At 36.5% G+C, this 16,728-nt stretch overlaps 3 protein-coding genes across 3 annotated transcripts in view; 1 reads left to right on the top strand and 2 right to left on the bottom strand.

Moving 5' to 3' along the window:
• Positions 1-916: 916 nt before the first annotated feature.
• ankrd13c (ankyrin repeat domain 13C) lies at positions 917-3,878 on the bottom strand (the record flags this gene model as incomplete). The annotated part of the gene is made up of 2 exons (XM_056243033.1): positions 3,405-3,878; positions 917-1,048 (listed from the first exon to the last, which is right to left on the bottom strand). Coding segments are annotated over exons 1-2 (418 nt in total), but the record flags the coding sequence as incomplete, so codon positions are not given.
• Positions 3,879-7,191: 3,313 nt separating this feature from the next.
• plaat1 (phospholipase A and acyltransferase 1) lies at positions 7,192-13,142 on the top strand. The gene is made up of 5 exons (XM_056243018.1): positions 7,192-7,347; positions 7,789-7,844; positions 9,796-9,934; positions 10,808-11,076; positions 12,979-13,142. Exons 2-5 carry the CDS (start codon positions 7,812-7,814, stop codon positions 13,078-13,080), a joined length of 543 nt encoding a protein of 180 aa, XP_056098993.1. The 5' UTR covers positions 7,192-7,347; positions 7,789-7,811; the 3' UTR covers positions 13,081-13,142.
• A 532-nt stretch (positions 13,143-13,674) lies between these two features.
• The window catches only part of rfc4 (replication factor C (activator 1) 4), a 9,066-nt gene continuing 6,012 nt past the window's right edge, over positions 13,675-16,728 (bottom strand). Inside the window, exons 9-10 of the mRNA XM_056243013.1 lie at positions 15,190-15,303; positions 13,675-13,894 (exon numbers count right to left, since the gene is read on the bottom strand). Coding sequence (XP_056098988.1) covers positions 13,799-13,894; positions 15,190-15,303 — 210 coding nt within the window. The 3' untranslated portion in view covers positions 13,675-13,798. The remainder of the gene's footprint in view (positions 13,895-15,189; positions 15,304-16,728) is intronic.

Below are 16,728 nucleotides of genomic sequence, written 5' to 3' on the forward strand. Positions count from 1 at the left end.
CTACCCATCTCCGCCCCCTGATCCCTAACCCTACCCCCAAACCTACCCATCTCCCCTAAACCTACCCATCTCCGCCCCCTGATCCCTAACCCCACGCCAATCCTACCCATCTCCGCCCCCCTGATCCCTAACCCCACCCCTAAACCTACCCATCTCCGCCCCCTGATCCCTAACCCCACGCCTAAACCTACCCATCTCCACCCCCCTGATCCCTAACCCCACCACTAATCCAACCCATCTCCGCCCCCTGATCCCTAACCCCACCCCTAAACCTACCCATCTCCGCCCCCTGATCCCTAACCCCACCCCAATCCTACCCATCTCCGCCCCCCTGATCCCTAACCCCACCCCTAAACCTATCCATCTCCCCCCCCTGATCCCTAACCCCACCCCCAATCCTACCCATCTCCGCCCCCTGATCCCTAACCCTACCCCCAATCCTACCCATCTCCGCCCCCTGATCCCTAACCCTACCCCCAAACCTACCCATCTCCCCTAAACCTACCGATCTCCGCCCCCTGATCCCTAACCCCACCCCAATCCTACCCATCTCCGCCCCCCTGATCCCTAACCCCACCCCTAAACCTACCCATCTCCGCCCCCCTGATCCCTAACCCCACCCCTAATCCAACCCATCTCCGCCCCCTGATACCTAACCCCACCCCTAATCCAACCCATCTCCGCCCCCTGATACCTAACCCCACCCCTAATCCAACCCATCTCCGCCCCCTGATCCCTAACCCCACCCCTAATTCAACCCATCTCCGCCTCCTGATTTTGAAAGTATCCAACAGAGAACCTGTTTGGGAAAAATTTGGGAAAAAGTGTTTTTAGAAACAAACTGCCTACCCAGCCTTTAAGTTAAAATAGGTCTTTTACTTGTAGTGTTGTAGTATTTGACCAGTAGTATCTGTACTTTCTCTCAAGTAAGGAAGTTGTGTGCTTTGTCCAAAACTCCTGATCATGAGGATCCAGCCCTGAGCTTTCCTGGAGCCGAGCGACTCACCTTTATGCCCCATCATCACCGCCAGATGAAGAGGAGTGTTTCCTGCAAGACAAGACAGATTTGAGTCATCCACAGTCACACGGCTCGTTGGAGACGCGCCTCGCCTTGCCTGAGATTAAATGAAGTTTAAAAAGCGCAGGCAAGACGGACAGATCTCTAAACTAAAGCGGATCAGAGACAGATATCGCGGACTCACGCTCGCGCGCGGTGTTGCTAATAACCTGGATGTAGTTTAAGTTCTGTCGCTTTTATATGAAAATAAATATAATGAACAAGACACCCAAAGTACATCCGACATGTTGATTAAAATAAATTAAAAATACATTATTATTCATTAAAAAAATTAGTGGAAACTAATACAATGACATAACGTAATAGATACTAAATGGATAAAATAATGATTAAAATAAAAAAATATTTTGCTTTGTTTCTGTTTTTGACATTAGGTGTGTTTGTTATAGACGAGTGATGTTCTAGAAACAGCATTGAGATCAAATAAATCAATACAAACTTGATTTAAATAAATAATCATACCAAAGACGTGTTTATCAAGCATTTTTACTTTAATTACAGATATGTTTTATATATATTTTTTAGAAATATGACAACGATCAAATAACCCGTATAGAGATCACACTGTCGGATAGTTCGGGAACACTCACACATAATTCATAGTACAGATAAAAACACGAGATCACAGTTTTAAAATCAAACGGTTTAAAAGAGAACAATACATCACGGCTGTTTAAACCAAATGAGCATTAAACTCGAAAAATTAGAATATGGTGCAAAAGTTCATTTATTTCAGTAATTCAACTTAAAAGGTGAAACTAATATATTATATAGACTCATTACATGCAAAGTGAGATATTTCAAGCCTTTATTTGTTATAATTGTGATGATTATGGCTTACAACTTATGAAAACCTTTCACAATATTCTAATTTTGACTTTGGGGTTTTTATAAGCTGTAAGCCATAATCATCACAATTATAACAAATAAAGGCTTGAAATATCTCACTTTGCATGTAATGAGTCTATATAATATATTAGTTTCACCTTTTAAGTTGAATTACTGAAATAAATTAACTTTTCCACCATATTCTACTTTTTCCAGTTTCACCTGTACATCATATCAGTGTTTTATTATCACTGAGATCATTGATAGTTTTTAATAAAAAATAAAAAAAATCTATTTGAAATAGATTTTATAATTATATTTTCATTTTAGTTTAAGTTTTCATAATTTTGTTAGGTGATTAATTTCGTTTTTTTATGGTTTTAGTGTGTGTTAACTATAATAGTATATGCATCGCTCATGTACTGATGTATGTAGTTTGATATATGAGAATGAAAACGAGTAACACAAAAAGCTCTTAGCACTGAAAAATGATAATCAATCATGATTAATCATATTATTAGGACTGATTCATAATTCATCATACAGATAAAATCCAGACATGTAATTATGTGAAACTAGTTTCATGCATTCAAGTTTCAAGTGGACTGATTTTCAATTTTTGATTTATTCTATGTGAATATAATGGACTCACGGGAGTTCTGCACAATAACAGTTTTAGATCACCATGACTCTGGACTATTATGGTTCTAGATCACCATGTTTTTGATGCATTATAGTTCTAGATCATCATGATCATTCATTATGGCAAAGAATAATAACAGTTTTACATCATCATGGTTCTGGACTATTATGGTTCTCGATCACCATGTTTTTGAGTCCCTGGGGTTCTAGATCATCATGATAATCATGACTATGAATAATAATAGTTTACATCATCATGGTTCTGGATTATTATGATTCTAGATCACCATGTTTTTGATGTGTTATAGTTCTAGATCAGCATGATCATCATGTCTATGAATAATAATAGTTTACATCATCATGGTTCTGGATTATTATGATTCTAGATCACCATGTTTTTGATGTGTTATAGTTCTAGATCAACATTATAATTTTAAATGAATAATAACAGTTCTAGATTATCATGGTTATGGATTACTATGATTCTCAATCACCATATTTTTGGTGCATTATAGTTCGAGGTCAGCATGATCATTATGATGACTATTGACTATGAATAAAAACAGTCCTAGACCATCATGGTTCTGGATCATTATGGTTCTGGATCACCATGTTTTTGAGTCACTGAGGATCTAGAACATCATGATCATCATGACTATGAATAATAACATTAACACCATCATGGTTCTGGATTATTATGATTCTCGATCACCATGTTTTTGAATCCCTGAGGTTCTAGATTATTATGATTCTCGATCACCATGTTTTTGAGTCCCTGAGGTTCTAGATCAGCATGATTCTGGATAATTATGACCGAATAGTTTGTTTATTATCGTGTGTGTAGGTCACGCCTCACCGTGGACGTCTTTCTGCGCGATGTTCTGACTTCGGATGAGCGATGACAGCCTCCTCACGTCTCCCCTGAACACACACTCATGCACGGGGTACGCGCTGTCAGTGTCCCCGTGGTTCTGGTTCTGCTGAGAACTGGAGCGGGTGATCTTGTGGTTGCTGCCGCTGAAGATCTTGCTGCCTCGGTTGGCTTTTATCGGCCCGGTGGCCGCCGGTTCCTCGTCCGGCTCCAGCAGATCCAAACCCGCCTTGCGCTCTTTGCGCACCGAGCGGATCTTCTCTCCCGTCATATTTACACAGATGAGCGGTGGAAAACACCAGCCCGCACAACATGAACACTGTCCGGTGACTCAACGGAGAAGGACGGGAATGAAACACGCACCGGGGCGACGCATCTAACGGTAAACAAACGACACACACTCACACACCCTACGAGGAAGAGCCATCTGCCATCTTCCGCTCACACTCTCGCGAGATTTACAAACGGGGGGTATTGAACGCAGGGAGAGTCTCGCGAGAATGAGGGGACTCACCCTCATGCATCGAAACAATCCTCTACTCTCGCGAGAATGGAATGCAGGTTGACTAGAGACTGGCTGGTGTCGCGAGATCGAGTAATTCTGTAAAACACATCTTCATTTGTTTGACATACACAAACTGATTGAGATGTTTGGATATAACAAGCTAAATAGAAGCGAAGATTTTAGTTGTCATTTTATAAATTAAACGTTTAGAGGAGGAGAGCAGACATGCGCAGTGTCACTGCTGACACCTGCTGGAGAGTAAACATCATTTCAAAGGCACTTCTGGTCAAATCTGACTGATTTAAAGTCCCCATGAAATCAAAATGGAAGTTTTTTGGCTTTTAGTATGAATATATTATATTTATATATATATCCAGCCTCCTATTTTAAAGCGATATGGAGGAGATTAGGAGGAGAAACGGTTAGAGATTAGGAGGGAACTGGGGCTTTAACGAGCTGTGATATAAACAAAACGCTATTGGCTGTTTTCAAAAAGGGGAGGAGCTGTTCAATATGTCCCGCCCAAGCGTGCCGCACAAGCCCTCAAAAGTGAAGCCAAAACGTCTCGATCGCCCCCCGGTGACCGGTCCTAGTATAGCTCATAAGCCCCGCCTCCCCATGTTATTCAACGGGACGTGAGACCAACTAAATAATTAAATTACACTTCACATATCTTTTTTCTAAAGATAGTTTCTGTCATTTACTGTAGTTTCTATCACGTTGATGTAATTTCAAGTGTTTGCTTTTAAAATAAGTAAGTTTTTAGTTAGTTATTTGATGCTATAAAAACGGTGCTGTGACATCATGATTGACAGCTGTGATTGACAGGTTCTCTGTGTGAAATAGTCACTGAAGCACCAACGGACTTTTTTTCATAATGTTGACTATGTGGTTAGTAGTTGTATTTACCTTATTTTAACGAGGTACTGCAATCATCAGACATCATTGGAGAGGAATGGAGCAGACAAGGCCACTTAAGAGAGTGAGGGCGGGGCCTTGATTTCGCGGCTTTACTTCCTGCTCACGACTGCGCATGACTGGTCCCGAAAACACTACTGCGCAGACTCAAGTTCCAATATGTCAGCGCCATATCGGGACACTGGCGGCTTCAGTTCTCTCCAATGGAAAAGAGCGAAGGGGCGTCGTCCATCTTTTTTTACAGTCTATGGTCCCGCCCTGTCTTCCTGTTTCAGTGGAAATTCAGTGGCCTTTAAAAACAAACCGAATTCTTATTAGTTCAGACATTCATATTAATAATAATAATACATTTTATTTATAACGCGCCTTTCTCGTGTCTAAAGAGCTACAACACAAAGTAAACAGATTATAAAAATACAAACATGCAAATGACATAAAAAATAGGTACACAGCTAATAGGTTTGAATTAGCATGTTTGGCTAGCATGTTTTAACAGGTTGCTAACATGATTTAGCATGTTCTAGACATGTCTTAGCACCTTTGCTAGCATGAATTAACATGTTAGAATGTTTTAGAAATGCCTTAAAATATCTTGAATGTAACTCGACACCCTTGCCTCATTTAGTATGTGCGGTTCTATGAATATGCGAATGAGCCCCGCCTCCAGTCACTCACTCAGCTCAGAGATCCACTGGTTGACGATCACACGTTGATCTGATTGGTTACAAGGTCGTTTGTGACGTCAGAAACACCAGCGATTTCAAACCGTGTTTTTGAGACTGTCTTTGGTTCACTGCAGTTTTAAGGAGGAAATACTCAGCAATGCTGTCGACTTATGAACTTACACATGGTGTGTCTTAAAGCGTATTAAAAACACCACATAGACACAGAAACAACTATAAACGCTGGATTTCCAGCTAAATAGTACCCCAGCTCATAATAAAGTGTAACCAAAAATAAAAGTATGAGGTGATCTTTACCCCTAAATAAACTCACATTTACATCATACAACAACAGAAACATGTTTCGTGTCTGTGGTCAGTGTTGAAAGACTTTATTCTCAGACTGTGTGTGCGATACATTGCTTATGGAGTCAAAATAATGCCACATATATTTGCACACAAAAAAAATCAGGTATTGGAAAAGAAAAGAGTGTTTTGCAAACAAAAATAAAGTACTTCAAAAGAATTTGCACACTTTTATAGCAATACATTTTTTTGCTTAATGGTTAACCCACAGGAGGATGGCGACTGAAACGCAGAATAAAAGGAGCGTTGCAAATGAAACCACTTTATTTTTCTTTTGCAATTCTTTATTTTGGTTTGCAAAACAATGTTTTTTTCTCTCAATACTTTATTTTTCTTTTCCAATTCTTTATTTTTGTTTGCAAAACAACGTTTTTTTCTCTCAATACTTTATTTTTCTTTTCCAATTCTTTATTTTTGTTTGCAAAACAACGTTTTTTTCTCTCAATACTTTATTTTTCTTTTGCAAATCTTTATTTTGGTTTGCAAAACAACGTTTTTTTCTCTCAATACTTTATTTTTCTTTTGCAATTCTTTATTTTGGTTTGCAAAACAACTTTTTTTCTCTCAATACTTTATTTTTCTTTTGCAATTCTTTATTTTTGTTTGCAAAACAACGTTTTTTTTCCTCTAAATACTTTATTTTTCTTTTCCAATTCTTTATTTTTGTTTGCAAAACAACGTTTTTTTCTCTCAATACTTTATTTTTCTTTTGCAAATCTTTATTTTGGTTTGCAAAACAAAGTTTTTTTCTCTCAATACTTAATTTTTCTTTTGCAATTCTTTATTTTGGTTTGCAAAACGTTTTTTTCTCTCAATACTTTATTTTTCTTTTGCAAATCTTTATTTTGGTTTGCAAAACAAATTTTTTCTCTCAATACTTTATTTTTCTTTTGCAATACTTTATTTTGGTTTGCAAAACAACGTTTTTTTTCTCTAAATACTTTATTTTTCTTTTGCAATTCTTTATTTTGGTTTGCAAAACAACGTTTTTTTCTCTAAATACTTTATTTTTCTTTTCCAATTCTTTATTTTTGTTTGCAAAACAACGTTTTTTTCTCTCAATACTTTATTTTTCTTTTGCAATTCTTTATTTTGGTTTGCAAAACAACGTTTTTTTCTCTAAATACTTTATTTTTCTTTTCCAATTCTTTATTTTTGTTTGCAAAACAACGTTTTTTTCTCTCAATACTTTATTTTTCTTTTGCAATTCTTTATTTTGGTTTGCAAAACAATGTTTTTTTCTCTCAATACTTTATTTTTTTGCAAACATATGTGTCATTATTTTGACTCCATGCGCCACACAATGGCAGAGTGACCCGTGAGTGACCGCAGCAGAAGCTCAGTGAGTTCAGATCGTTCAGCAGCAGCTCTGGAATCTCCTCTCCTAACACACAAACACTCGTTTCTCTGGGATCACACGGATATATCCGATGGAGGGTTGAAATCATTCTGATCTGATGATGAAATCTGCTAATAAGTAAGTATAACAGCCGGTTCTGACTTTATTAACTCAGTTCTTGAGTAAAATGCTGGACAATGAAACCGTTCCTGAGTATATTTGATATTAAAATGAAATCTGATATATATTAATTTGTTTTAAAGAATCGTCCAATAACATGATTAGGATGCAAGTGTTAATTATATTTCTGTCCAGCTGATAAACACTGTAATGTTTCATGCCTCTTTTCCACTTGTTTCTCTATTATTTGCATGCCATTGTGAGTGTTGTAAGACCCTGTGTTTATGTGTGTTTGTGTAACGGTGACCCTTTTCATTGTCTTGTGTTACTCCAGCATTCTCTGGCTGTTTTCACATCACAACTCACTTTACACGCTCAGAAACGTTAAACATGTTCAGAAATGCTATATTAGTATTGATTTCAGTGTTGTCTAATGATCCCTTTTTATTTTTCCCTCAGAAAGTGCAGAATTATGCTTTGGGATGATGGATAATCAACATAGAAGAACTGTTAATGTAAGTAAACAAGCAAAACACTGTAAAAAATGACCAGGAATTTACAGGATTAAAGATTATTATTTTACAATAAATTATTGTAGTCTGAAATTTTCAGTAAAATTAATGCATGCTGTTTTTTTTTTTTTTTTTACAAATTAACGTTAATCAACAGCAAAATGATGCTGACATCACAGTAGTTTACTGCTCTTGTTTTACTGTAAACTCTCATGATAAGAAATTCCACTGTAAGAAATTATATTGTTTACCACTGTAATTGTTTGAAGTCACCATTATGGTGATCCATGTTCAATTTGCTTGGGATCTTGGATCTTATATCATATTCAAATGTCTGATCTAGACAAGTCAGAAAACATTTGTTAAAACAATGGCAAGCTAGAGTGTAAATAGGCTAATTGGCTGATTTATCAAATCCATAATTGTTTGTTGATGGATATTTTACAATAGTAAAGCTACTTTTAAGATCTATCTTTGAAACGTGTGACATTATCTTGCAATGCAAGATTTATTTTCTTCCATCACCAAATGATGCGCAGACATGAATACTCAATATACAAAACACAACAATGGTAACACATGACTCAACAAATAATAATAATAAAGATAAATTCTGAACATTACAAAATAAACAAACAACACAATCTGATAAAAGTGAAGCAAAAATAAGTTCAGCAGCACAGATAAAAACAACAAGAATCAAGAAACTCCACAACATAATCTATTCATGCTGCGCTGCATGCTGGGAACCTTCATATATGCACTATAGAAATACAGTATGATATTGTAGATTTTACAAGAAATATTAAAGAGTGCAGTTAGACACAAGAGAAGTCCTACTGCGGAATTACCGGGAAAGTAACGTTAATGCAATTATTAACCTGGAATATACTGTAATTTCACACTAAAATTTTTAATAGTGTACTTTAAAATGTGTGCAAATTAGCTAAACAGCGTTATGGAAATAATGGGCAAGTAGTGTTTACTATAAAGGATTTTGTGTCTAAAAGTGTCTAAAATAATGATTCAGGATTCGACAGACAAGCTAAAAAATACAACAGAATTACCCATGGTGCACTGAAGAGTTAACGTTTAACCTAAAGTTCACCCAAAAATGAAAATCATGTCCCTAATTACTCACCTTCTCGTCGTTCCAAACCCGTAAGACTTTCGTTCATCTTCGGCACACAAATAATGATCTTTTTGATGAAATCGGAGAGCTTTCTGTCCCTCCATTGACAGTCTACGCAATTACCACTTTTAAAAAAGGTAATAAGACACCATTAAAGGAATCCATGTAAAGGAATTCACTCCAGTCGTTTAAACTCAAATTTATGAAGCAACACGAGTGGCAAAAAAACACAATTTACTTTGTTTACAAAATTTGAATAAACTCCAACGGCGCACCACGACGCATGCGTGTTTTGTTGACGCGAGCGGACGTTAATTGTTGTGAACGCGCGTTGGAGATTAAAAACAACAGGTTTCTTACAGACCGTTCACACCAATGATGATAACGATAAAGATATAGTTCTAAAAACAGTAACTTTACATAAAAGAATAGCAAGCAGAGTTCACACTATATACCACAGAGAAACTTAAACAATATCAATGGAATCACTTTCAGCTGATTAACAATAAAAACACTGACCGCCAATCAGAATCCATCCTCCTTTAAAGAGCTCGAGCATTTAAAGCGATAGACGACAAAACTGCAGCGTGAAAGATCACAATTATTTGTGTTTTTCTTTTAATCTGAGGATTAAAAATGCTTCTTGGCAAAATGTAAAGCCTACAATCTACTAAATGGAAAACATGAATAATAATCAAATGTAGGTCTGTTATTGTTAAAGAAACAGCACACATAAAATATAAAAGTTTGAAAGTGACTCTTATGTCATTTTTGTACTATCCTATGACTGTGAGTTTTCTAATATGTCTCTGTTTGCTTCAGATGGCCTCCAGTGAACCTGATAATTATCAGTCTAACGAGGAACCCCAGCCTGGTGACCTCATCGAGATCTTCAGACCAGCCTATCAGCACTGGGCTCTTTACCTGGGAGACGGTTACATCATCAACCTCACTCCTGTCGGTCAGTGGCATCCTCATGGCTCAAAAACAGCATATAGATGAGCTCAAAATAATATTTAGGCCTGAATTCAAGATTTATGTATCTGAATGGCATATTAAAATCTCCATTCATTTGGATTAAACAGATGTAGTAACACTTTACAACAAGGTTACATTAGTTAAGTTTGTTGCTTAACATGAACATTTACCAATACATAATTAAAATCAAAAGTTGTATCTGTATCTATTATTTTATAACCATGACCTAACAAAGAACAGTCATATTTTTACTAACACTAACATATCACTAACACAGATTAATAAATACTGTAACTAACATATTGCTTGTTGTTAGTTATTGTTAGTTAATAATGCATTAGCCAATGTTAACTAATGAGACCTTATTGTAAAGTGTTACCAACAGTTTTAACATAAATTAACCTGTCAGTCGGATACATGAATGAAACAGGTCATTATAATGGCATACTTTATTATTAAGTATTTGCATCTATTTGATTTTTTCCAAGTCCCCCTGTGTAGTCAATAATTTTATCCTATAAAACTTATCTTTGATCACCAAAATGACATATTTAAATGTTTTTTCCTTGAAAAAATTGTCTTCAGGCCCTCAAAATATCTTGAATGTAACTCGACACCCTTCCCTCATTTAGTATGCGCGGTTCTATGAATATGCAAATGAGCCCCGCCTCCACTCACTCACTCAGCTCAGAGATCCACTGGTTGACGATCACACGTTGATCTGATTGGTTACAAGGTCGTTTGTGACGTCAGAAACACCAGCAATGCTGTCGACTTATGAATTTACACATGGTTTGTCTTAAAGCACATTAAAAACACAAATCAGTCGCGTGCATTTGTGTTTTCCTCCCGTCAGATGAGAGTCAAGCCGCTGCCATGTCGAGTGTGAAGTCAGTGTTCAGTCGTAAGGCCGTGGTCCGCATGCAGCTCCTGAAGGAGGTTGTGGGAGCAGATTCATACAGGATCAACAATAAATATGATGACCATCACACGCCGCTGCCCGTCTCGGAGATCATCCAGCGAGCTCAGCTCCTCATTGGACAGGAGGTGTCATATGACCTGCTGGGCAGCAACTGTGAACACTTCGTCACTCTTCTTCGCTACGGCGAGGGAGTGTCTGAACAGGTCAGACCAACCAAATATACCACGTTATTATTACCATGTTCCAGGAATTTGGTGTTTATGGAAGCTCGTTTCCGCCACAGAATAAAACATTTTAAAAGATAATTGCGAATTTTTATCTCACAATTGCGAGTTATAAAGTCAGAATTGCGAGATATAAACATGCAATTCTGAGAAAAAAAGTTTATTTCTCGCAATTGCAACTTTATATCACGCAATTCTTACTTTTAACTCGCAATTCTGACTTTATATCTCGCAATTCTGACTTAATATCTCAATTCTGACTTTATATCACGCAATTCTGACTTTATAACTCACAATTCTGACTTAATATCTCAATTCTGACTTTATATCACGCAATTCTGACTTTATATCACGCAATTCTGACTTTATAACTCGCAATTCTGACTTAATATCTCAATTCTGACTTTATATCACGCAATTCTGACTTTATAACTCGCAATTCTGACTTAATATCTCAATTCTGACTTTATATCACGCAATTCTGACTTTATAACTCGCAATTCTGACTTAATATCTAAATTCTGACTTTATATCACGCAATTCTGACTTTATATCACGTAATTCTGACTTTATAACTCGCAATTCTGACTTTATATCACGCAATTCTGACTTTATATCACGCAATTCTGACTTAATATCTCAATTCTGACTGTATATCACGTAATTCTGACTTTATATCTCAATTCTGACTTTATATCACGCAATTCTGACTTTATATCTCAATTCTGACTTTATATCACGCAATTCTGACTTTATATCACGCAATTCTGACTTTATAACTCGCAATTCTGACTTAATATCTCAATTCTGACTTTATATCACGCAATTCTGACTTTATATCTCGCAATTCTGACTTAATATCTCAATTCTGACTTTATATCACGCAATTCTGACTTTATAACTCGCAATTCTGACTTAATATCTAAATTCTGACTTTATATCACGCAATTCTGACTTTATATCACGTAATTCTGACTTTATAACTCGCAATTCTGACTTTATATCACGCAATTCTGACTTTATATCACGCAATTCTGACTTAATATCTCAATTCTGACTGTATATCACGTAATTCTGACTTTATATCTCAATTCTGACTTTATATCACGCAATTCTGACTTTATATCTCAATTCTGACTTTATATCACGTAATTCTGACTTCATATCATGCAATTCTGACTTTATATCATACAATTCTGACTTTTTATCACGCAATTCTGACTTTTTATCACGCAATTCTGACTTTATATCACGTACGTCTGACTTAATATCTCGCAATTCTGACTTTATATCACGCAATTCTGACTTTATTTCTCGCAATTCTGACTTTATATCACGCAATTCTGACTTTATTTCTCGCAATTCTGACTTTATAACACGCAATTCTGACTTTATATCTCGCAATTCTGACTTTATATCACGCAATTCTGACTTTATATCACGCAATTCTGACTTTTTTGTCAGCAATTGTGAGAAAAAAGTCAGAATTGTGGGATAAAAAGTCACAATTACCTTTTTTTTATTTTTCATTCTGTGGCGGAAACAAGCTTCTATAAGTATTCGATCAGCACCACGCAAAAAATTGCACTGATATGGCATTTTGGCACATATCAAATCTAGTGTGAGTTCCCTAGCTAGGATGCATTGTGAAGCATCATGGGTGCTCCAACCAAAAATGCTTCTGATTCAGGAAACGCCTGATGCCAAAAATGCTGTCAAGTACCATTAAATACATGATAGATGAATATGGTAATTAGTCAGACGCACATCACTGTATGTCCCTCTACTTTGAATGATTTATGAATAGTAAGACGATAATTTGATGTTCTGATTGGGAACGAGACTGTTTATGTGATATTGTGTGGTTTTCTGTGTTGACAGGCGTCACGGGCGATTGGCGCCATCAGTTTGGTGACGGCAGCGGCCAGTGCGTTCTCAGTGCTGGGAATCATCAACACACGCTCCAGAAACAGACCGTTCTAGATCTGATGAAGCCCAGACCACGTTATATGGAGTGATCTGAATTATGATTGAAAGACCTCTGACGAAAGCTAAATGTCCTTGAGTCGATATACTCAAGTTTTTTAGGTTGAAAATAGGTTGTGTTACAATGAACTTTTGATGTGAAAGTATTAAAAACTGCTTTATTTCATGCTTGAATATTAAAAAAATACATTATTTTCCTCATATTCTCCATTGTTGCGGCTCCTCTCTTCTAAGTCTGTCAGTAATGCTCTGTTTACTTCCTGTCTCTATGAAGCCCCTCCTTCTGAAAAGCACACTGTCCTCTGATTGGTCGGCTGGAGCAGTGTGTTGTGATTGGTCGAGCGTTTCAAGTGTGTTTGGGAAATGCCCCGCCCCTTTCCATAACCGCCAGTTTAACACACTACTAACTAACTCAACCAGGCCCCGCCCCTTTATTCTGCGTATTAATTATTATGATGAGGAATATTGTGACGTGTTCGAAACTCAAGACTACAATGGAGGCGTTTCAGGGAGTTCATAACTATGGCAGCACATCCTAAATATTTGAATAAAAATATAAAATGTTTAAAAAAAAAAACCCCACAACAGATATATAGGAAAGAAATGTTTTAATTACATATTTCAAATGTACAAAAAGTTGAAAACAGAAATGTAGGCAGCCATGTGTGAAGCTGATTGGTCAGCTGAAGTGTAACGGAGCTGCTGATTGGTCGGCTCAGGTGTTCTGTGCGGCTTGCTGCATGATGACCGAGCCGAGACTCAATAACTGCAGATACTCGTCAGCACCGTCGGCCAGACACTTATCCACCTCCTGAGACACAGATCAGAACACTTGACTTCAACAAAACAACCAACACATTTCAGTGGAAGCTTGTTTCCGCTACAATAATAATAATAAAAAGTAATTGCGACTTTTTAATCTCAGAATTCTGACTTTTTTTCTCCCAATTGCGTGTTATAAAGTCAGAATTGAGAGAAATAAACTTGCAATTGACCTTTTCTATCCCCAAGTCAGAATTGCGTGATGGTCAGAATTGCGTGATATATAGTCAAAATTGCGTGATATAAAGTCAGAATTGCGAGATATAAAGTCAGAATTGCATGATATAAAGTCAGAATTGCGAGATATAAAGTCAGAATTGCGAGATATAAAGTCAGAATTGCATGATATAAAGTCAAAATTGCGTGATAGTCAGAATTGCGTGATATAAAGTCAGAATTGCGTGATATATAGTCAAAATTGCGTGATATAAAGTCAGAATTGCATGATATAAAGTCAAAATTGCGTGATAGTCAGAATTGCGTGATATATAGTCAAAATTGCGTGATATAAAGTCAGAATTGCGAGATATAAAGTCAGAATTGCATGATATAAAGTCAGAATTGCGAGATATAAAGTCAGAATTGCGAGATATAAAGTCAGAATTGCGAGATATAAAGTCAGAATTGCATGATATAAAGTCAAAATTGCGTGATAGTCAGAATTGCGTGATATAAAGTCAGAATTGCATGATATAAAGTCAAAATTGCGTGATAGTCAGAATTGCGTGATATAAAGTCAGAATTGCGAGATATAAAGTCAGAATTGCGTGATAGTCAGAATTGCGTGATATAAAGTCAGAATTGCGAGATATAAAGTCAGAATTGCGAGATAAAGTCAGAATTGCGAGATATAAAGTCAGAATTGCGTGTTATAAAGTCAAAATTGCGTGATAGTGAGAATTGCGTTATAAAGTCAGAATTGCGTTATAAAGTCAGAATTGCGTGATATAGTCAGAATTGTGAAAAAAATTAACTTGCAATTGACCTTTTCTATCCCAATTGTGTTATAGTCAAAATTGTGTGATATAAAGTTTATATCTCGCAATTCTGACTTTATAACATATTTCCGACTTTATATAACGCAATTGCGACTTTATATCTCGCTAATCTGACTTTATAACAAGCAATTCTGAGAAATAAAGTCATAATTGCAAGATGTAAACTCACAATTGTGAGATATAAAGTCACAATTATCTTTTAAGATGTCTTATTCTGTGGTGGAAACGAGCTTCCATACATTTCCACTGAACAGAACAAGAAAACGTTCAGTCTCTGTCCACTTACGGCCATCTTCTCTGCGATGGCGGATTTGTGTTTGTCGCTCAGCTTCTCTTCGATGATGACCTCGTGTAACTGGTTGAGAACGTTGGTTGCAGCGAATCCCTGATCGATCAGATCCTGCACAAAGCAAGACGAGCTTTATGGAAAACCGATGCTGAAAACATTCACACATGGCAAAACATGACCCGCAGGCTTGCATGCCAGTGTTTAAATCCACTTGCTTTGTTTTCGTTTAGTCTGCATTTCTCACCATCAAAAGGCAGCAGATGCATAAATACACTTACTTTGTTTTTGTTTACTCCATGTAGTTCTGAGAGCTGAGGTGCATATTTTGATTTTCTCAGACTCTCTCTCACACACACACACACACACACACACACACACACACACACACACACACACACACACACACACACACACACACACACACACACACACACACACACATTAATATGCTATTATACTCCATATAACTCCATGTAAAAGTCAGAAACTAAGCTTTTTTTGCACAGGCTTATCTAAAGGGTTAATGGTGCCACCTGGTTATCAACAGTAAAAATGACAAATTTTACCTCTTCCCAACAGGGAAAACCACCAACAATCAAAAATGCATGATTATATGATGTCATGGCTTTGCAATCAAAAAATGTGGTTATAATGGAAGTCAATGGGGCAAAAACAGCCACGAACAGTAAATGAGGGAGAAAGTGTTAAAATCTGATGCTGCACAAAAACTAACAATGCATCAAAACCAATGTTGTTTCTAATCTTTGACATGTCCAAGACTGTGATAAAAGGTTAAAAAAAATCCAGTCCACAATCACATTTTATAATGAAAATAAGTCATTTTGTGTGTTTTTTCCCCCCCAAATCAGTGACATCATTTATGAATTTGGCAATTAAAGAGTTAAAATCCTGATTTTTTTAAAAAAAAATTTAGTAGTTTTGATCAGGACTGAGTTTGATTAATAGATTTACTGATTTAGATAGATTAGATACATTTTTACAGCAGTTTAAACTAGTGGCTGTTTTCAGCCACGGACATAATGAAAGGGTAGTGAAACAGTGTACCGTTGAGTTTTTGAACATTTTCAAAGCATTTTCCCAAAATATGTGTCAAAATAAGATTTGTCACCAACAATCATTCCATTTGCTGAAACACAGAGAAAGTTATGGCCAAATTAAGACTCAAAAATACCCCGTAGTGGCTGAAAACATCCCCAACAGCACATAAGGGTCAAATCCAGATACATTTACTGGAGAAGCAAAATGATTGAAGATATTAAGTTGGTTATTGTAAAATTGGTCAGAAAAATAATCAAATTCCACTTTACATTAAGTTTATATTTCTGACTCCACTGACAGCTTGCTTCTAGAGTAAATGCATCTTGATTTAAGGATTTTTATGTTTTTTTTTGGAGAAAACAAGACAGGAATACTAAGCAAGAAGAATATTTTGTAACAATATTGAGTTGAGAGTTTGATGAGCACAATAACGAGCTCTTAAACACAGGGTTCGTACAGATGCTGTACAATGAAATT

Source organism: Rhinichthys klamathensis, unplaced genomic scaffold (assembly GCF_029890125.1).
Source record: "Rhinichthys klamathensis goyatoka isolate OS25496 unplaced genomic scaffold, OSU_Roscu_1.1 h1tg000769l_1, whole genome shotgun sequence".
Lineage (NCBI taxonomy): Eukaryota > Metazoa > Chordata > Actinopteri > Cypriniformes > Leuciscidae > Rhinichthys > Rhinichthys klamathensis.